The 21,373-nt window shown below is 40.6% G+C and overlaps 7 protein-coding genes across 9 annotated transcripts in view; 3 read left to right on the top strand and 4 right to left on the bottom strand.

Annotated features, from left to right (window-relative positions):
- LOC108092093 (cGMP-specific 3',5'-cyclic phosphodiesterase) overlaps positions 1-17,274 on the top strand; it is a 50,174-nt gene extending 32,900 nt beyond the window's left edge. Inside the window, exons 4-14 of the mRNA XM_017191583.2 lie at positions 1,423-1,687; positions 3,222-3,467; positions 3,523-3,788; positions 12,159-12,239; positions 12,324-12,611; positions 12,717-12,960; positions 13,032-13,123; positions 13,254-13,577; positions 14,311-14,464; positions 14,823-14,982; positions 15,047-17,274. Of these exons, the coding sequence (XP_017047072.1) occupies positions 1,423-1,687; positions 3,222-3,467; positions 3,523-3,788; positions 12,159-12,239; positions 12,324-12,611; positions 12,717-12,960; positions 13,032-13,123; positions 13,254-13,577; positions 14,311-14,464; positions 14,823-14,982; positions 15,047-15,668 (2,742 nt within the window). The 3' untranslated portion in view covers positions 15,669-17,274. The remainder of the gene's footprint in view (positions 1-1,422; positions 1,688-3,221; positions 3,468-3,522; positions 3,789-12,158; positions 12,240-12,323; positions 12,612-12,716; positions 12,961-13,031; positions 13,124-13,253; positions 13,578-14,310; positions 14,465-14,822; positions 14,983-15,046) is intronic.
- Positions 3,810-5,800, bottom strand: LOC108092094 (probable cytochrome P450 313a1). 3 transcript variants are annotated; one of them, XM_043208986.1, is made up of 7 exons: positions 5,616-5,800; positions 5,365-5,559; positions 5,121-5,306; positions 4,992-5,064; positions 4,802-4,928; positions 4,171-4,741; positions 3,810-4,113 (listed from the first exon to the last, which is right to left on the bottom strand). In XM_043208986.1, the coding sequence occupies exons 1-7, from the start codon at positions 5,770-5,772 to the stop codon at positions 3,953-3,955; spliced, it is 1,470 nt and encodes a 489-aa protein (XP_043064921.1). In that variant the 5' UTR covers positions 5,773-5,800; the 3' UTR covers positions 3,810-3,952. The 3 variants fall into 3 exon arrangements, with proteins under 3 accessions (XP_043064921.1, XP_043064920.1, XP_043064922.1); XM_043208985.1 differs by having other exon boundaries at positions 4,171-4,928; XM_043208987.1 differs by lacking the exons at positions 5,121-5,306; positions 5,365-5,559 and having other exon boundaries at positions 4,171-4,928.
- Positions 7,849-10,056, bottom strand: LOC122320730 (probable cytochrome P450 313a1). The gene is made up of 7 exons (XM_043208988.1): positions 9,724-10,056; positions 9,473-9,667; positions 9,219-9,404; positions 9,090-9,162; positions 8,901-9,027; positions 8,270-8,840; positions 7,849-8,212 (listed from the first exon to the last, which is right to left on the bottom strand). The coding sequence occupies exons 1-7, from the start codon at positions 9,878-9,880 to the stop codon at positions 8,052-8,054; spliced, it is 1,470 nt and encodes a 489-aa protein (XP_043064923.1). The 5' UTR covers positions 9,881-10,056; the 3' UTR covers positions 7,849-8,051.
- LOC108091840 (bypass of stop codon protein 1) lies at positions 13,579-14,176 on the bottom strand. The gene has a single exon (XM_017191220.2). It carries the CDS (start codon positions 14,012-14,014, stop codon positions 13,634-13,636), a length of 381 nt encoding a protein of 126 aa, XP_017046709.1. The 5' UTR covers positions 14,015-14,176; the 3' UTR covers positions 13,579-13,633.
- Positions 17,275-17,434: 160 nt separating the features above from the next.
- On the top strand, positions 17,435-18,410 carry LOC108092128 (ribosomal RNA processing protein 36 homolog). Its single transcript, XM_017191632.1, has 3 exons — positions 17,435-17,585; positions 17,644-18,181; positions 18,241-18,410. The coding sequence occupies exons 1-3, from the start codon at positions 17,520-17,522 to the stop codon at positions 18,369-18,371; spliced, it is 735 nt and encodes a 244-aa protein (XP_017047121.1). The 5' UTR covers positions 17,435-17,519; the 3' UTR covers positions 18,372-18,410.
- On the bottom strand, positions 18,375-19,232 carry LOC108092129 (39S ribosomal protein L11, mitochondrial). The gene is made up of 3 exons (XM_017191633.2): positions 19,006-19,232; positions 18,661-18,945; positions 18,375-18,604 (listed from the first exon to the last, which is right to left on the bottom strand). The coding sequence occupies exons 1-3, from the start codon at positions 19,138-19,140 to the stop codon at positions 18,434-18,436; spliced, it is 591 nt and encodes a 196-aa protein (XP_017047122.1). The 5' UTR covers positions 19,141-19,232; the 3' UTR covers positions 18,375-18,433.
- A 106-nt stretch (positions 19,233-19,338) lies between these two features.
- LOC108092127 (serine protease HTRA2, mitochondrial) lies at positions 19,339-21,170 on the top strand. The gene is made up of 3 exons (XM_017191631.1): positions 19,339-20,208; positions 20,290-20,804; positions 20,904-21,170. Exons 1-3 carry the CDS (start codon positions 19,621-19,623, stop codon positions 21,067-21,069), a joined length of 1,269 nt encoding a protein of 422 aa, XP_017047120.1. The 5' UTR covers positions 19,339-19,620; the 3' UTR covers positions 21,070-21,170.
- Positions 21,171-21,373: the final 203 nt, after the last annotated feature.

A 21,373-nucleotide genomic window follows, 5' to 3' on the forward strand; every position in this document is an offset into this window, starting at 1 on the left:
CTTCTTGGAAGAGTCTTTTTTGACAGCTTTTTAACTTAAGTCGAGATTTAATGGCACTTAATTGCTTATCTACTGCTTCTTTTTATCATAATTAATGAGCGCACGCTATCAAAGCAAATGTTTTTTAAAATAATAAATAATAAGTAAATAAAGTTGAGCTAAATATTAAAGATAATATTAAATCCCAAAAAGTTAGATAACCAAGCAATTCACACTTGAGCAAATATTAACCTTTCTCTTAGCCCAGTTTGATTATACCAACAAAATTAGCTAGCTGCTTAAACATGAAAAAACACAAAAGAAAATGGTTTTCTACAAGTGGTATGCTTATTTTTACACAAATAGTAATTATCGATATTTCTGGCCATGGGCCACTTGGGCATGTTGATACCAAAAAAGGCAGCACCAGTAGTAAATTGCTTTAATTTGTCAGTGAAAATGATAGGGAGTTGGTGGGTTGTGGGCCTGTGGAGTGGGATGGCCTGTTTCCAGCTCCAGGATGAGGACAGTACACGCAATATAACCAGCTCCCAGCTCCCAGTTCCCAGCTCCCAGCTCGGTTAATTGGCCACTCGCACGCACAGGACACAGGATTGGGGGGAATTCAGGGCCAGAGGCCTTTTTCGGTATTCAATTACCACATTGCCGCAGGAGGTGGAGCCAGGGAGCCGCTTAAGGGCACCACTGCCAACTGCCAACTACCAACTGCCAACTGCTGCTAATAGTCACCCTTTGAACCGGACCGAGTTAATTTCCAATGAAATTGGGGGCCGGGTTAAACGGCAAGAAATCGAAAACAGAAATAATGGAACGTGAGTAGAGACAATGGCCGTTATTGCCTTAAATACACTGTTAAATATTTAAAGTGCTTTCCCTCTCGTCCCGCCGAATGCTAATGCCAGCTAATAAAGCTATTTATATGGGAACTAATTAAATAGCGGAATTATTCCGCATCCCCTTGCCAGACAACAAAATTCAATTACTCTACGGACACGTTCCTGCACTGCTCAACAAAATGCTCACAACGTTTTCAGTAAACTATCTAAAAGAATTTCAATTAAACGGGTTAATAACTCATTTAAATAAACATCTATTAATCAATCTTGTTTTTAATTATAGTCGCTATTAGTAAAAATAACTAGGGTGGGTGAACACGCTGTCAACGAAGATTAATTGAAGTAATGGGAAAATTGTTATCTTTAAGTCGTTTGAATTTTCTACATTTTATTTAAAATAAGAGATCAGTTTATTATAGAAGGTGTAGTTTTTAGTTACATAAGAAATACGGAAATATTTATAATATTCAAGTAAAGTTAACTTTCAGTGTGGTCATTTATTCTGCTCAATCTCGATCTAAGCCCTCTATTAACGTTTATGCTGTGTGCCTTCTATTTTCTCCCCCTTTTTTCCCCGCTCCCCCAGAAATCGCCGAGGAGCCTCTCGAACTCCTCCGCATCATCGCTCCCCGAGAGCCGGAGGCATCTGATGGACCTGGACGAGGGCGAGCTGTTCATGGAACTGATTCGCGACGTGGCCAACGAGCTGGACATCGATGTGCTGTGCCACAAGATTCTGGTCAATGTCGGCCTGCTCACCCACGCGGATCGTGGCTCACTTTTTTTGGCCAAAGGCACACCGACCAACAAGTATCTGGTGGCCAAGCTATTCGATGTCACACAAAAGACAGGTGAGTTCCTCCCATCCGCCTCCGCAACTGCAGTGGAAATGCAAGAATTACCATTGGCCATTTTCCCATACACATGTGTGGGTGGCAGAGTGTGTGTTGTGGGCGGAATCCTTGTGGCACGGGTAAATCCCGCTTTAATTAAGGTGAACAATGCACAAACGAACTACTACTACAACTACTACACAATGGCTGAAGAAAGCTGAAATGAATGAAAAATGGGGGAAAAAAGGTAAAGGGATACATAAGCCGAGTCAAGTGTTCAGTGGTTTTCACAAATGCAGGCAGGATAGATTGAAGGACTCTGTCGAAAGCCAGATAGACTGAGAAAACATGCCCCAAAAAGGCAGAGGCAATCAAGGTAAAAGAAAACACGGGAACTATAAGGACATTTTTGCATTTTAATTGCTTGCTTTTGTCACGTGGTAATTGGCAATACATGCTGTATGGAAGATAACATTGCTCCAAGAATTATTTGATTGCAAGCTGTATTTAAAGTTCATCATTAAAGCTTTTGAAAAATGTTTACGGCCTAGTCAAGGGGATCAAACCTTTGGACGAATATAAATTAGCACTCATTAGCGGCCGGGCAAATAATTCATGGCCTGGTCAAAATGGCCGGCTAACGCATTAGCGAAATTAATCTAGAACGGAAGCGGGCATTGAAAGTTTTCGACAGGACCGGAACACCATGGAAACAGAAAAGGTCGCTCCGAATGTAAACTGGCGTCTATTTTTGAGTACGTGCTCCCACAGGTTCCGCCCACAAACAAACAGGCCCATATATTCATACCGAAGTGCGTTACATTCGTAATGAATCTTTGGTGCAGATCCGTGAGTAAAAGCCAGCGCTTCCGCTACATAATTCAGTGGGGAAAATGCGAGAAAGATTAGAGCTTGGAAGCGGAAGGGGGAGGGTGAAATGGGGGTGCCCGCAGATACAGATACATCTACGGTTTCGGATGCGGATACAGATACATGTGAGCCTCTGTGTTGTGGGGCACTGAGATTATGATTGAGGCGGGACCAGCGAGTTGCTCATGCAAATTCACATTTGGCTTTTTGCCCTCGGATTTTCGGGGGCCTTGTCATTATTTATTTATATATTATTCCCCCTCTTTTTTTCCGGCGTTTCTAAGAAGGCCGTGCTTTCGTATCTCTTGCATGGCAGAGTGAATATTTTGCCTATAAATTTAATATTTATTCGGTTGCACGACGGGCTTTATCTTCGTCCTAATACGCTTTGCAACGGCTGAACTAATTTTTAGGCAGTTTCTGAAAAAGGTTGAACGTTTTTAAATTTCAATTGTAGCCACATTACTGCTTTATAAAATTGTAACCTATTAAAAGCCACTTAGAGATCTAAGGAAGAGACAAAGCAAAAGCTTAAATGCTTTACAATTTAAGAATCACCGAGTCCTGTGTTAAGATGTAAATAGCAAGAATGAAGCGAACCTAATTCGAGAATTTTATTCATGATTTTTGGCTCAGCTTTTTCCTTTTGATTGACTCGAGCTTGAATCTCGTTTGATTGCAGCACTCAAGGACGCGGTGACTCGGGCGAGTGCCGAGGAGATAATCATTCCCTTCGGAATCGGAATCGCCGGAATGGTGGCGCAGACAAAGCAGATGATTAACATCAAGGAGGCCTACAAGGATGCGCGATTCAACTGCGAAATCGATCTGAAGACCGGCTACAAGACAAACGCCATCCTCTGCATGCCAATTTGCAATTACGAGGGCGATATCATAGGCGTTGCGCAAATTATTAACAAGACAAATGGTAAGCATTTATAAATCGAAATTATTTATCTATCAAACATAATTTTGCCACTTAGGCTGCATGGAGTTCGACGAGCACGATGTGGAAATCTTTCGGCGGTATCTGACCTTCTGCGGGATCGGCATTCAGAATGCCCAGCTTTTCGAGATGTCCGTTCAGGAATACCGGCGCAACCAAATCCTTCTTAACCTGGCTCGCAGTATCTTTGAGGAGCAGAACAACCTCGAGTGCCTCGTCACCAAAATTATGACGGAGGCCCGAGAACTTCTCAAATGCGAACGGTGCTCGGTATTTTTGGTGGACCTTGATTGTTGCGAAGCGGTAAGAAATATAAACTTAATGAGATATTTGAAATTTCTTTATTTTTTAACACAAAAAGTGAGCCTCACACACTAATCACCAAGTAAACTCATTGGCAGATGATGCCAAATTTAAACGAACCAAAAATGCCATAAGGTACTGAATAATATACATTTCTCTGAATCCTATGTTCGCCTTAGAAATTCCAGACGTGGGTATTCCACCAGTTTCATTGTCATATTGTCAACGAAAACAAGATCCTTAAAGGGAAAGCTCGTCTTTACCATGTAGTTCCTGAGTATCTTGGCTAAAACAAACTTGATAGACAACATGGCATATTTTAATCCTGTGAAAGAGAATGATGCTAAGTCCGTTAACTTAATATTAGAACAAACCAACGAACCTATACAATTTCTCTTGCCCCTCGCAAATCCCACAAAAGCGTGTGAGTGCCTTTTCTGTAGGTTTTCGGGGAGAAAGTTATCGGGATTAAAAATGTCTGCTTCCGGGCCCCAGAATTCCGGGTTTCTATGGGTGTGGAATATATCGGTGCCTATCAGGACACCTTTGGGAATAACAACGCCATTCGGGAGCCGAAGATCCGTTGCTGCTTCTCTCGCCGTTATTGGAATGGCAGGAATCAAGCGTAGAGTCTCTTTTACAGCACGATCCAAGTAAACCAATTTCTGCACATCGGTGTAGGTTATTTGGAAGTCAGCGGAGTTTGGAAAGACTTCAGTTAACTCATCAAAGACTTTAGCCTGGAACTGGGGATGTGCGGCCAGAGTATACAGAGTATGATAAGCTGTAAGGCCTGATGTATCGAAACCAGCTGCGATCATCATACCACATTCGCTTCTTATGTCGTTATATTTTATAACGCCTTTACGGTACAGATCGATTGCTATATTAACCAAGATGTTCGACTCGACACCTGAACTTTCTTCCTTTGAGTTAAGCCGCTTTTCAACAACCTGAACAATACAAGTTAAATATTTAATAATATAATTTAGGTTTTTCTTACACTCACTCACATTGTCCACCATTTTAAAAACTTCTGCAACGTGAGCAGTTTTTTGCTTTTCATGTCCGAATAGATTGACAATTATTTTTTTTTGAGCCAAGGGATTTATAAGATTAAGTGTCGTTAGACTAATCAACCTGAAAAGGGTTACAAGTGTTGGAATAATATGATATTGAAGAACTAATAGTATATTTTTTTACGCATTTAATTTCTCCACCAGAGTATCGTTTTTGAATAGTTCCTCCTCTTTAACATCAGGTCCCAAGGTGGTTTCTACGGACACAGAATATTAGCAAAAATTTTTTTAAATTTGTAATCAGATACTTTACGAGCTGCTATTCTAACTGACCACCTCAGCATATCCCGAATAACACTCTTCTCGCCCTTATCTACATAAGTTTCCAGCAAGGATACCACGCGATTTGCCTCCGCCTCGAAAATGGGCAAGAAAGTGACAAGGAGATCTAGTTTAAATGCTGGGTTTATGTTTTTACGATGCTCATGCCAAAGAGGATCTATTAAATGCTTTAGTTAATATGAGTATAGGTTAATTCAATGCAACAACATAAGTACCTTGCGTGCTCAAAATTCCATTACCCATGCAGTTAGTAATCGCCTTTACCATATGCACACTTTTGTTGTGGCAAGTTGCAAAAACATCCTTGAGAAAATTTGGATCTCGGGTAATCACAATTGGAACTGGACCAATCCAAGTTAAAATTGTGTTGCCGTACTTGTTAAAATACTTTGTTCGAAAGCGGATTTGACCTATTTATTAGCGAGTTTAATTAAATATATTTTATTTAGTTGCGTTTAACATTTACGTTTTTTTTGGATGACATGTTCGTAGGTGGATCCAATAATAGGATATCCAATAGGTCCGGGCAGCTCTAGCATTAACTTATATATCCGACGTCGACTCCATAGGAAATATATCCACAAAACTGCTAGAGCGCAAAGAAACAAATGTAATGTTATCATATGAACAAGTATTTCAGACACCTTAAGACCGAACTCTTTAAGAAATTTTTATACACTGATTTGCCGTGAGCTTGGTTAAGGCTTATATACCTACTACAGATTTGTATTATTCAAATAAGCTACGGACAAGAGGCAATAACTCATGAGCATCAATTATCATTCATTGATTTTCTTATATAAAAATGGGCTGATCGATTTCAGTACAGTCCGTCCGGGTTGTGCGACGAAAACTCGATGGTTTGGTTGGTCCCCAAATTGTGATAAAATTTAATTCGTAATTCAATAGCCGTTAGAAAACTTTATATTCCAAAAATCATGCTAATCTGATAAAAAACAACGATGTTATAATTTTATTTCCATTATTTCTATATAGATTTTTCGATCTCTCCTATGGCAGCTATATGATAGAGTTATCCGATTTTGATCAAATTTAATCCGAAACTCAATAGCAGTTAGAAAACGCCATCTTGAAGAATTCAGTCGATCTAATCAAAAACAACGGCGTGAGATTTTTTTATTTCATTCTCTATGGCAGCTATCCGATATAGTCGGGTCTGAGGTGTCTCCTTCAAGCGGTTTGTCGCTAAAAGCGGAAACGCACTAAGCGGAGGCCCTTTCATATAAGTTTGTATGGAGACCAACCAAACCATCGAGTTTTCGTCGCACAACCCGGACGGACACTATAAGCGGAGTCGTTATAACAGGATTCTACTGTATTTCTAGTTTTTTTTGTGCTTTTTCCGAGTAAAACTGAATGTGTAAATTCGCCAAATGCAATATGTGCAATATTAAGCTCATTCAGTTTTCAGTATTATGAGAAACCCATATTTTTGAATTAAATTTATTACATTTTTAGTTTTAATTAAAAAATTAATTTGATTTGTTTTAAAAACCTATTACGAGGACGGCAACCATAAATAAACAAACAAAAAAAATTTTGTTTTGTTCCTTTTGCTTAGTGCGTCTTCCGGGTATAACGACGAAAAATCGTCGGTCCCTTGAAAGTCGCTATAACCGGATTCTACTGTATATTTAATGTTATGCAATTAATATACAACACGTTAATAATTAAAACTAAACTTGGCACACTTCTTATTCCATACAACTTACGCTGAACTCACTTTCCCTTTCTCGCCACTAGACAGCAGGTCAATATTTATAATCTTCGTTTAAATCGATTCAAGAATTAAAATTAAATTACCGGCAATATAGAGACAACTAAAGCTCGAACATGCAAATAATTTGTTCGATAAAAACGATCGTAAATTGTCGCCTGAATATAACGCACGAATAATAATAAAACTGACACCCTGCGGTCACTTCGTTATATGTATATACATATTTATTTATAGAATAAATCCCGAATTGGTATTCTTGTTCCTGCGGCTGTCAGTTTCATTAAAATGGTTTAAACGCTACCTCGCCTTTGTGTGCTTGTCAACTCACAAGAAATTAAAATGTACAATTTACATTATGTTTCCTTGGGCCTCGATTGTGGGTGTTTCCACGTGGCGGGAATTCAGCAATGGACAAGTGTCAGCCATCGCGAGGAATTCTGACAGCTAGGTCTGGAGGTCCTTGGGGGATTTGGGAAATTATGTCCAAGTCTGGGCAATTTTCATTTGGGCTGAAGTTTCGCTGATTGCCTGTCATTATTTAGCGGCTGCTGAATCGGCTGCCCTTGCTATTTATTTAATTCGTTTGTGTCTTGTTAATTTATGAATAAATTTACTAGCATTTAGAACAGGTTAGCAGACTACGGACAGTTGGTACAGCAATTGAGACAGTTAGTCATTGTAACTACGTATTAAGCTGTTATAATACTACTATAATCCTATGTTAACAATTAGCTGTGATAAACGGCGTTTAAATAATGCTTTAACGGTTGGATTTAAAAAAAAAATCAATCCAAGTGGCTAATAAAGAGAAAACCTTTGAAATCTTTTTAAACTGCAAACATTTAACATTACAAACAGCCATTTAATATATTTACATATGTACACACACTGCATTCAATGATTATAAGCAATTATTTATTAGCACAAACCAGGCTTCTGGGGAAAATCTATTAAGTTTCAGTTTACATATATTCTCCGAAAGGTGAACACGTGCACAATTGTTTTGCATGTTTCACCTCGTCCACCAGGTCGCATGAATAATTCCGAATGATATTCCTCCAGGAATGATATTCCTCCAAGTAAACTCATTGGCAGATGATGCCAAATTTAAACGAACCAAAAATGCCATAAGGTACTGAATAATATACATTTCTCTGAATCCTATGTTCGCCTTAGAAATTCCAGACGTGGGTATTCCACCAGTTTCATTGTCATATTGTCAACGAAAACAAGATCCTTAAAGGGAAAGCTCGTCTTTACCCTGTAGTTCCTGAGTATCTTGGCTAAAACAAACTTGATAGACAGCATGGCATATTTTAATCCTGTGAAAGAGAATGAGGCTAAGTCCGTAAACTTAATATTAGAACAAACCAACCAACCTATACAATTTCTCTTGCCCCTCGCAAATCCCACAAAAGCGTGTGAGTGCCTTTTCTGTAGGTTTTCGGGCAGAAAGTTATCGGGATTAAAAATGTCTGCTTCCGGGCCCCAGAATTCCGGGTTTCTATGGGTGTGGAATATATCGGTGCCTATCAGGACACCTTTGGGAATGACAACGCCATTCGGGAGCCGAAGATCCGTTGCTGCTTCTCTCGCCGTTATTGGAATGGCTGGAATCAAGCGTAGAGTCTCTTTTATAACACGATCCAAGTAAACCAATTTCTGCACATCGGTGTGGGTTATTTGGAAGTCAGCGGAGTTTGGAAAGACTTCAGTTAACTCATCAAAGACTTTAGCCTGGAACTGGGGATGTGCGGCCAGAGTATACAGAGTATGATAAGCTGTAAGGCCTGATGTATCGAAACCAGCTGCGATCATCATACCACATTCGCTTCTTATGTCGTTATATTTTATAACGCCTTTACGGTACAGATCGATTGCTATATTAACCAAGATGTTCGACTCGACACCTGAACTTTCTTCCTTTGAGTTAAGCCGCTTTTCAACAACCTGAACAATACAAGTTAAATATTTAATAATATAATTTAGGTTTTTCTTACACTCACTCACATTGTCCACCATTTTAAAAACTTCTGCAACGTGAGCAGTTTTTTGCTTTTCATGTCCGAATAGATTGACAATTATTTTTTTTTGAGCCAAGGGATTTATAAGATTAAGTGTCGTTAGACTAATCAACCTGAAAAGGGTTACAAGTGTTGGAATAATATGATATTGAAGAACTAATAGTATATTTTTTACGCATTTAATTTTTCCACCAGAGTATCGTTTTTGAATAGTTCCTCCTCTTTAACATCAGGTCCCAAGGTAGTTTCTACGGACACAGAATATTAGCAAAAATTTTTTTAAATTTGTAATCAGATACTTTACGAGCTGCTATTCTAACTGACCACCTCAGCATATCCCGAATAACACTCTTCTCGCCCTTATCTACATAAGTTTCCAGCAAGGACACCAAGCGATTTGCCTCGGTCTCGAAAATGGGCAAGAAAGTGAGAAGGAGATCTAGTTTAAATGATGGGCTTATGTTTTTACGATGCTCATGCCAAGCAGGATCTATTAAATGCTTTAGTTAATATGTGTTTAACGTATGTATACACGTATGAATGCAACAACATAAGTACCTTGCGTGCTCAAAATTCCATTACCCATGCAGTTAGTAATCGCCTTTACCATATGCACACTTTTGTTGTGGCAAGTTGCAAAAACATCCTTGAGAAAATTTGGATCTCGGGTAATCACAATTGGCACTGGACCAATCCAAGTTAAAATTGTGTTGCCGTACTTGTTAAAATACTTTGTTCGAACGCTGATTTTACCTATTTATTTGTGGGTTTAATTAAATATATTTTATTTAGTTGCGTTTAGCATTTACGTTTTTTTTGGATGACATGTTCGTAGGTGGATCCAATAATAGGATATCCAATAGGTCCGGGCAGCTCTAACATTAACTTATAAATCCGACGTCGACTCCATAGGAAATATATCCACAAAACTGCTAGAGAGCAAAGAAACAAATGTAATGTTATCATATGAACAAGTATTTCAGACACTTTAAGACCGAACTCTTTAAGAACTTTTTATACACTGATTTGCCACGATCTTGGCTTAAGGCTTATATACTACAAATTTGGGTTTTTCTAATATGCTACTGACCAAATCTATTATTTAGCCAATAACTCATGAGCATCAATTATCATTTATTGATTTTCTTATACAAAAATGGGCTGATCGATTCCAATATATTTAATGTTGTGCATTTGCTCTACAACTCGTTAATAATTAAAACTAAACTTGGCACACTTTTTTTTCCCTTTCTCGCCACTAGACAGCAGACTAACATTTATAAACTCCGTTTAAATTGATTCAAGAGTTCAAATTAAATTACCGGCAATATCAAGACAACTAAAGCTCGAGCATGCAAATAATTGGTTCGATAAAAACGATCGTAAACTGTCGCCTCAATTTCACGCACGAATAATAATAAAACTGACACCATGCGGTCACTTCGTTATATGTATATACATACATATTTATTTATAGAATATATCCCCAATTGGTATTCTTGTTCCTGCGGCTGTCAGTTTCATTAAAATGGTTTAAACGCTACCTCGCCTGCCATTTTGTTTGTGTGCTTGTCAACCCACAAGAAATTAAAATGTACAATTTACATTATGTTTCCTTGGGCCTCGATTGTGGGTGTTTCCACGTGGCGGGAATTCAGCAATGGACAAGTGTCAGCCATCGCGAGGGTTTCTGACAGCTAGGTCTGGAGGTCCTTGGGGGATTTGGGAAATTATGTCCAAGTCTGGGCAATTTTCATTTGGGCTGAAGTTTCGCTGATTGCCTGTCATTATTTAGCGGCTGCTGAATCGGCTGCCCTTGCTATTTATTAAATTCGTTTGTGTCTTGATAATTTATGAATAAATTTACTAGCAGTTAGAACAGGTTAGCAGACTACAGACAGTTGGTACAGTAATTGAGACAGTTACTCATTGTAACTACGTATTAAGCTGTTATAATACGATAATTCCAATTAACAATAAGCTGTGAAAAATTTTATAATAATAGGGCAATAAACGGCGTTTAAATAAGGCTTTAACGGCTGAATAAAAAAAAAATTATATCCAAGTGGCTGATAAAGAAAAAGCCTTTGAAATCTTTTTAAACTAGAAACATTAAACATTACAAATAGCAATTTAATATATTTACATATGTACACACACTGCATTAAATGATTATAAGCAATTATTTATTAGCACAAACCAGGCTTCTGGGGAAAATCTATTAAGTTTCAGTTTACACATGTATCATATTCTCCGAACGGTGAACACGTGCACAATTGTTTTGCATGTTCCACCTCGTCCACCGGGTCGCATGAATAATTCCGAATGATATTCCTCCAGGAATTACGCATTAAAATTTTAAATGAAATTGCCCGTAAGAGGAGCATAACAGATGTGCTGGCCTCTGGCATATGAAAGACATTTTGCTTGGCTCATTTGATGAACGCATATCATTAAATTACTGCATGCTGCATTAATTTATGGCCGAAGGTTGTAAATATCGAATTGAGCGACCTTTATGTGGGCTAAACAAAAGCCTTTCATTTCACACGGCCATTGTTATTAATGTGATATCTGCTGGACAGAACTATTTACGAAATGTAATGCTTTTGATTGTGATGATTGTTTAATTCGGGAAATTGCCAGGGCCAAATTAGCCATTATCTGCTGCCAACTGATAGTGCAAGTGCATGTAACAGTGTAATGGACAATTTATTAGCCCATAAAGCCAAACTGGCCCAAAGGGGCATGGCGAGTCGAGTTGGGGCGGACGGACTCTGAAAACTTGGCTGACATGCCCGTCATGTGCAACATGTCAGCTTAATTATGCTCGGGAGGGAGTGTGAAAAGGGGTGGCAGTTTGCGGATAACTAGTGCACTGCGAGGAAATGTGTTCAAAAACAAAATAAAAGAAGTTATTAATGCAACTAGAATTAAGTGCGGATTAGAATTTAAAACAAATAACCAGTTGCGGGTTTCATGTGTAGTGTAAAAAAACGTTAGAAGAAAAGATTTTTCACCATTTTTCTTTTAAAAATTAATAAGCGAGTATGAAATAGGTTCAATGTAATGTATACAACATATACATATTTCCAAAACCTTTGTTACTTTTTCAAGTGTGGGGTGGGAGTACAGCAGTGCAATTTATCAACAAGTTGGCGGCTTGGGGAAAACCGTTACGAGCTCCATTAGTGGCAGCCACTTAATGTCCCCTCTGTCCTTCTCCTGCCCTCTTTCCCCCCAGAGCCATTTGGAGAAGATAATTGAGAAGCCCAATCAACCAGCCACCCGCGCCATCAAGTCCGCCGATAGTTTCGAGGAGAAGGTAAGTTGACCGCAGGACTTGATTCGCTTTCATGCCAGTGATTTTGAACTATTTTGGCAACCGGTTCTTCAACTGAATCGACAGAAAATGCGCAATCGTTTCACCGTGCTCTTCGAACTCGGCGGCGAGTACCAGGCAGCCAATGTTTCAAGACCTTCGGTCAGCGAGTTGAGCAGCTCGACGTTGGCCCAAATTGCCCAGTTTGTGGCCACCACCGGGCAAACAGTCAACATCTGCGATGTCCACGAGTGGGTCAGGGATCACAATCAGATTCGTGCCGAGGACGAAATCGATAGCACCCAGGCCATCCTCTGCATGCCCATTATGAATGCCCAGAAGACGGTCATTGGCGTCGCCCAACTTATCAATAAGGTGAGTGTATCTTCACAAGAAATATGCTTTAAAACCTGACAGCCCGGAAGAAGTTAAAAAGAAATTACGAATTATATGTAATCAAATTACTTGAATTGTTTACAGGCCAATGGCGTTCCCTTCACTGAATCGGATGCCTCGATTTTCGAGGCTTTTGCCATCTTCTGCGGCTTGGGCATCCACAACACCCAAATGTACGAGAACGCCTGCAAGTTGATGGCCAAGCAGAAGGTGGCTCTCGAGTGCCTCAGTTACCATGCCACCGCCAGCCAGGATCAGACGGAGAAGCTCACCCAGGATGTCATTGCCGAGGCGGAGTCCTACAACCTGTACAGCTTCACTTTTACTGGTGAGTAAACTAAAACTTGAAGGAGTTTGTTTTTTTAAATTGATGAACTTTTTGCCTAAATTTTAATTTAGACTTTGAACTGGTTGACGACGACACTTGTCGTGCAGTTCTGAGGATGTTTATGCAATGCAACCTGGTCTCGCAGTTCCAGATTCCATATGATGTAAGCTAACTGAGATCATTTTTCTTTCTTACATTTTTTTTTTTTTTTTTGAATTCATATCATGCATATCTCTTCAGTAATTTGAAAATACTGAGTTTATTTATTTTTCGTTTATAAAATATACCTTAAGGTCCTCTGTCGTTGGGTTTTGAGTGTCCGAAAGAATTATCGTCCCGTGAAATACCACAATTGGCGGCATGCTCTAAACGTGGCTCAAACAATGTTTGCCATGCTGAAAACCGGCAAGATGGAGCGGTTCATGACGGATCTGGAAATCCTGGGTCTGCTGGTCGCCTGTTTGTGCCATGACCTGGATCACCGTGGCACCAACAATGCATTCCAAACCAAAACTGAATCCCCGCTGGCCATTTTGTACACAACCAGCACAATGGAGCACCATCACTTCGATCAATGCGTAATGATACTCAACTCGGAGGGAAATAACATATTTCAGGTAGGTTTAGCTATAACTTTAACACTTTATTGTCAACATTGAAAACATGGCTTAGTCTAGCCGCGGAAGTTGCGTTTCCTAGAGTTTCTAGAGTTGGCCCTCAGGTTAAGCTTTCGGTTGCCAGCGGACTTCTTGGATCGCTTAGAGGCGTTCAGACGGCCTCTACGGTTCCTGCCACGGGCACTTTTGGACCTGGTCGAGGAACTGGCGGTTGTTCCTACCCTGATTTTCCTTGTAATCGAGTACTTTAGGTTGCTAAGCGTCACGATTTTCTTGTTAGCGTCCGAAGAAGTTGAAGTAGACGCGGTAGTGGTTGATTCCGTGGTTGTGGACTCGGTTGTACTAGTGGACGATTCCGTGGAAGATGAAGTGGCAGCTCTCACCTGAGCCACATACAACACCATCGAGAGGGCGAAGAGAACGAGGGACAACTTCATGTTGGATGCTTCGATTGGAAACTGATATGCCTTCTGCTGGGAAAGCCACACTTTTATAACAAATCCACGATTGGATGGAGACCTTCAACCAGCCAAAAACTTTGCTTAGCGAAATGTTTTTTAATTGGGTCCACCTTGACTTCGATTAGTGGTGAACTTTTGTTTGAGCACATGCCTAATTCTAAAGTGACGACATGGCTACAGGTGTTTTTCGCATAGCTAACTAAGAATAGATTTGTCAATCTTATCTCGCAGCAAACTTGTTTAACTATAAATGTGTTTGCTTTATTTTTTAGGCCCTGTCTCCTGAGGACTATCGCTCGGTTATGAAAACGGTCGAAAGCGCTATCCTTTCTACAGATCTGGCCATGTATTTCAAGAAACGAAACGCGTTCCTAGAGTTGGTGGAAAATGGAGAGTTTGATTGGCAGGGCGAGGAAAAGAAGGATCGTAAGTCAAAAATAATAAAGAGCTATTATTACAGTAGAATCCGCTTATAGCGACTTTCAAGGGACCGACGAGTTTTCGTCGTTATACCCGGAAGACGCACTAAGCAGAAGGATTTAAGTGTATAAGTCTGTCTGGGGACCAATCAAGCCATCGAGTTTTCGTCGCAATACCCGGACGGACACTATAAGCGGAGTCGTTATAACAGGATTCTACTGTAATTTTATTTCTTTGAAATAAATTATTTGTTATTTATTTTTTAAATCTAAAAAATACTTTATATTTTTAAATGTAACTGTTTTCGTTTCACTTTAGAATTTAAAACAATATATATTTGTTTTGAATTGTTTATTTTTTTTAGTTCTTTGCGGCATGATGATGACTGCCTGCGATGTGAGTGCCATTGCCAAGCCCTGGGAAGTTCAGCACAAAGTAGCGAAACTAGTGGCCGATGAGTTCTTTGACCAGGGAGATCTCGAAAAGCTACAGCTCAACACCCAACCAGTGGCCATGATGGACAGGTAAGTTGTGCAACAAAACCCATTTAAAATCCACTTGAGAATGTTAATTTTAATATTATTTTAGGGAACGCAAGGACGAGCTGCCCAAGATGCAGGTGGGCTTCATCGATGTGATCTGCTTGCCGCTCTATAGAGTGCTCTGCGATACCTTCCCCTGGATCACACCCCTTTACGAGGGCACCCTGGAGAATCGACGCAACTGGCAGGATCTGGCAGAGAAGGTGGAAATGGGCCTGACCTGGATCGATCACGATACGATTGACAAGCCAGTGGAGGAGTTTGCCGCCTGTGGAGACGAGGAGATCAAGGACATCGAGTTCACGGTGACCACTCTCAATTGCAATCAGCAATCGCAGCATGGCAGCGAGGACAGTCACACGCCGGAGCACCAGCGAAGTGGCTCCAGATTGAGCATGAAGAAGACGGGAGCTTTGGGGAAGGCGGTTCGGTCCAAGCTCTCGAAGACCCTCTACAACAGCATGGACGGTTCGAAGCCAAAGACCTCTCTCAAGTTAATGGAATCGCATGTCAGCGAGGACATGGACGACAAGAGTCCCACGAGTCCTTCGCAGCCACAGGCATCCGGCAGCATGGGACGCATGTCCGCCTCGTCATCCACTTCATCGGCCGGAGGACAGATGGTGGACAAGTCCAAGAAACGATCCAAGTTGTGCGCCTTGTTATGACGAAAGCCGTCCAATTAGAATATGGCGACTCCCTCCAGCACGTCGGCCAGTGAGACTGACCAAAAGTGCGGAGGGGGGATGACCGAGTTCTAATTGGATATTTGCGGTTTGAGAAATTCACTAAAACTGGTTGCTCTACCTGTATCTACTAAAGTGTTTCGACTTCTACTACGATTAAATAAGAACACAGTTGTTGTTGATAAAACTATACGTTTCTAAAGAAATTACGACTTGAAAAATTCTCAATGAAAAGATTACAGTTCGTTATAAAGATTTATAATTGAAAAGTTAAAAGTGTAATTTTATCAACAAGGCTCCCCTCAAATTTAATTGAAATGGAAGTCGAAAGAAGGGGTTTATGTATATGTTTGATATATGTTTTAAGTACTCTAACTATCCATATACAAGCGGATGAGCATTAGGCAGAAGCAAATGCAGTTGCAATATTAAGCATAAGTGAATGTCAAAATATGTGATCTATTTAAGGTCCCGAAGGTGCGAAGCCCCCGGGTTGAACCTTTTGTCGGATACTATCCCCTCTATCTCTCTTTCTATCTATCTGTCTATCGCTTTTAGGTGATTGAAAACCGCGAAACTAAACTAACTAAGTAGATCCAACCAACTAGCTAAGCGTGTACGTAGTCACCCTAACCAAATCGTGCTAGTCAACGTATGAAATACTATATGAAATACTATATGAAACACCCTAGGTAAGAACTTGTGAGGCTATATTCCAGGCATCGGGCATCAGGAGTCGGATGGGGGGATCACCACTAGTCCTCGCCTGTGATCGGCTAGAAATCTACTTTATAGCTAACTAATATTCGGACGCACAGCGTGTGCATCCACGTAGCAAACTATAGCAATATTATATGATATTTCCCACGCGATTGTGAGCACAGCACAAATATTGAGAAATCGAACCCCTATTAAACAGATGGTAGCGATTGAAGTTAGTAGAACAATACCGTTTCGTACTCTGTTCGATTGTATAAATATAAATATTAGCTTAAAGATAGACGACAGCAGTCAATTTTTGAACTCGAACTCAAACAAAATACGAATATGATAAATATTTGGCATAAATAGCACTCGGTTAATACGAATAATCCGGCCCCACAATCTCCTAGTTGTTGCAATGAAGTTTACTTTATCTGTGTGTACGTGTACAAAGCAAACTATATACTATAGAGCATAAATATAAAATAAATATATATAAACGAAAACTATATGAAATATTTACATGTGACTAATGTAACTATAACTGAATTGCTTAGAATTAATGTGTTTAAGAGCATCTCATTAATTTGTTTCAATTGGTCTGCGTGTGCTAATCAAATTTGGCTATCAAATGTCAACAAAAATAAAATTTTGAAACTATTTTTCTAGTTACTCTGCCGCTCGCTTGAAAATCAAAATCCAGACAACTTTATAAACCGATTTGAATATTTATCTGGGTTTAGTTGTGACAATTAATTGTGTATATTTCTAGAAAGTTTCGTTGCTTGTTTTTGTTCCCAAACGATTTAAGAATTATTCACGTTTGTTTACCTAACTATGTAAGACTTGCAATTGAATCAAAAATAAATCACACCATTGAGAATTACTCTAAAGATTGTGTTCAATTTTATTAATTTAATTTATGAAAGGTATATATCTGGAGGTGTTTTTTAAATGTACTTTATATTTGAATTTGGCGGCTATCCAAATTCAGTGTTGAGTAACGCAGCCGTGTGCGTGGCACATATCGTTATCGAGTTGTGAATCAGCTGTTTTACACCAAAACAAACTAACAACACGTGAAACATTTTAAGAATAAATAAATACTTTTAGAAGTAATTTAAGGCCAAAATGTCTTCCCCCAGTGAACCTTCTTCGGCCTCTGAGCAGGAGGCATCCAGTGACGATGAAACTCAAGTAAAAATACGAAAATTGAAGAAAATTTTTTGGTAGTTAACGTTAACTCCTTTTTCAGAATGCCATTCGTCAGGATCTCAAGGGAATGTCTTTCGGGGAGATAATGAAACTCAAGGAGGAACTCGGCGCCAAGGTCTACAAAGAGGCTGTTCTTGGGGGCAAAAGTTCAAGACCACAAAAGCCCAAAGCTAAATCAGACCTCAAGCGCCTAAACAAAAATAGACCCCGTGAAATGAGCACCAGAAGACAGGTCCCATTTTTGGGGGCAGAACTCAGAGTGGAGCGAAAGAAAGCTGTGGAACTTCGTGACCCAAGATTCGATGAGAAATCGGGAACGTACAATGCCGAAACTTTTAAAAAGAACTACCAATTTGTCTCCCAAATTCGTGCAAAGGAAGTTGGTCAGTTGAAAAAACAATTAGACGTAGTGGAAAACGATGAGGAAAAGCACCAAATTAAGGACACTATGCAGCGACTTATCAACAAGAACGTGGAGGACAAGAAATGGCACACTAAGCAAAAGCAACTTAGAAAAGAGCGCGCTGGCATTCAGAAGAAACATAACGAAGGAGTGCAACCTCATTATCTTACAAAGAGTGAGTTTTGATATATTATTTAAACAATTATTCGCTAACATAATTTATACTCGTTTCAGAGGAGCGTCGTGCCAAGGAACTGGTGGCCCAATTTGAAAAGCTGAAAAGCACCGGGAAACTGAACAAACATCTCGAAAAGCGACGCAAGAAGAACGCCGCCAAGGATCGCAAACGCATTGGCATAGAATAAGACTTTCAATTTAAGAATAAATGTATTTTTAACAATTAAGCACACTGAGCTAATCAGGTAACCTAGCCCGTACGCAACATCTTGGCCTCCCGCTTCTCCTGCAGCTCACGTCTTTGCTGTTCAACAATGGTTTTGCGTTCCTCCAAAAACTCGCCGTATTCCGCAGGATCAATTTCCTTTACCACCTTGATGCCACATGTCCGGGCAATGCTGATAAGCATCTCACACATTTGCTACAAAGAAAATTACTTAGATTTTCGGGAAAATGTAAAAAATCTATGCGGGTTACCTTCATAGTAAGTAGTGCATTCGGTGGATCCTGAATCTTAATCGCCGCAATTTCGTACAAATGCTTAAGGGTGATCTTGCCGGCGACTTCCTTGCCGGGAGTCATGGTTCCTCTTTGAATTCCCGCTGCCTGCTTCAGGAAGAAAGTGGCCGGCGGATGATGGATTACCAAATCGTAACTGCGATCACTATTCACAGAAATTCTGCAGGGCAACGGCACGCCCTCTTTCATTTCCGCAGTCTTGGCATTAAAGTCCTTGCAGAAGGCGGCAATGTTGATAGCTCTCTGAATAATATAAAATATGGCATTGAAATTATGTATTGCTGGTAAGACCGGCAAACTCACCTGTCCCAACATTGGCCCCAACGGAGGTCCCGCCGCAGCCATTCCGGCGGGTATATTAGTCTTCAGTTTACTCGTGTGCGTCACACGTTCCACTGTTTTTTTAAGCGACTTCAGCTTTCCCGCTGCCTTAGACATTTTAATTGATTTATTTTAACTAAACAATTGATTCCAACTGTTATGCAAAGCGAAATGTGTTGGTAGAAGAAAGAAGAAGAATCAGAAACAGCTGATAGAAACAAGCACTTAATAGCTATTTAAAGCTAGATTTCTGATATGCTTTTTTAACGTATTATGGAGAGATAACAATCAAAACTGTACCATTTACGTTGAGGTTACAAAATAATAACTTGGTAGGCTTCTGATTACAGATTCCCCTTTCAATAATAGCTAAATGTTAGAAAGCCAAATTTACGTGAAAAAAGCCAAGCTGTTTGGCCCTAAATGCGAAGAAGAAACATCGCGGCTAACAGCTGCTTGCACTGCCTGTCGCTTATCGATAGTCGTGGGTTACGCAGCAGGCAGCTTTTGTGGCAGTGTGCCAAATTGAAATCAGCTGCCAGCTGAGAAGTGAGAAATTAAATAACAATAACAAACGAGGATTATTAACAGAAATCAATGGCTTTGCGCGGTTCTCACCGCCTGGAAGTGTTCCTGAGGCGCTGCACGAGTTCCCCCTCTTTCATTAGCCATGGCCCTAACCGTATGAGCAGTCAATTATCTACTAAAGGTGATCATCCAAATAGCAGTGGTAACAGTGGGCATCATCAGCACAATGGTGGGCAAAATGAAAGTGGCTGGCGGAGATTGGTGAGATTCTTTGTTCCATTTTCCTTGGGTGCAGCGGTCAGTGCTGTGGCCTTCAAGCGAGATGATCTGACGCCCTCGATCGCCGCCTCCAAGATGACTGGTCGTCGGAGAGACTTTAATTTTATTGCTGATGTGGTGGCCGGATGTGCGGATTCCGTAGTCTATATCGAAATCAAGGACACCCGGCACTTTGATTACTTCAGCGGTCAACCAATCACGGCTTCCAACGGTTCCGGTTTCATCATAGAACAAAATGGTCTCATTTTGACCAATGCCCATGTGGTGATCAACAAGCCGCACACGATGGTTCAAGTTAGGCTCTCCGACGGCAGAACCTTTCCCGCCACCATCGAGGACGTGGATCAGACGTCCGATCTGGCCACACTGCGCATTCAGGTGAGATCTCGCATATAAACCTTATATTTGGTCACTCAAACACGGTAACTAATGCCCAAAATATTCTTTTAAATTCTACAGGTCAACAATCTCTCGGTTATGCGACTTGGCAAGAGTAGTACCTTGCGATCCGGTGAGTGGGTGGTGGCGTTGGGCAGCCCGCTGGCCCTAAGCAATACGGTTACTGCAGGCGTAATAAGTTCCACGCAACGTGCTTCCCAAGAACTTGGTCTTCGAAACAGGGACATCAACTACCTACAAACGGATGCGGCTATTACGTTTGGAAACTCCGGTGGACCCCTGGTCAATCTGGATGGGGAAGCGATTGGAGTTAATTCCATGAAAGTGACGGCGGGTATTAGCTTTGCCATTCCCATCGACTATGTGAAGGTGTTCCTAGAACGGGCTGCCGAGCGGCGCAGAAAGGGATCGACCTACAAGACCGGATATCCTGTGAAAAGGTACATGGGTATCACCATGTTGACTCTCACACCGGACATCCTATTCGAGCTTAAATCACGCAGCCAGAACATGCCCAGCAATCTCACGCACGGCGTACTCGTGTGGAAGGTCATCGTTGGATCACCAGCGCACAGGTTGGTTAATGAAATACTAAACAAAATATAAAGGAGATGATGTGAATTTCTAGTTTATTTGCAAACTATTTTAACTCCTATTGTTTAAATCTTTTTCAGTGGTGGCCTGCAACCCGGCGACATAGTGACCCACATAAACAAGAAAGAGATCAAGAACTCCTCTGATGTGTACGATGCTTTAGCGGACAATAGTAAAAACCTAGACATAGTGATACTGCGGGGCGTTAAGCAGATGCATGTGAGCATAACGCCAGAGGATCCCTAATTAAACCTATCCCTTGCACCTGTTAGCCTCGATCATTTACGATATTGTGTTCGCAAGATTTGCAATATATATTTATGTGTAAAAACGAAAACGAAAAACTACCGATCCTGGAAAGAAATCTCTGACAATCCCACCACACACGCGCTCCTATTCCAAATCGAGCGCCTGCCTATATTTGTCCCTGGCTAACGAGTAGGGAAATTTGCATAGATCGCTGGCTCGTTATCAGTGGCCATTATTAACTGCGACACGACCATAAGTTAATCTACGCATCGTACGGCACAGAAATGTATCTCCGACTGGG

Source organism: Drosophila ficusphila, unplaced genomic scaffold (assembly GCF_018152265.1).
Source record: "Drosophila ficusphila isolate 14025-0441.05 unplaced genomic scaffold, ASM1815226v1 contig_791, whole genome shotgun sequence".
Lineage (NCBI taxonomy): Eukaryota > Metazoa > Arthropoda > Insecta > Diptera > Drosophilidae > Drosophila > Drosophila ficusphila.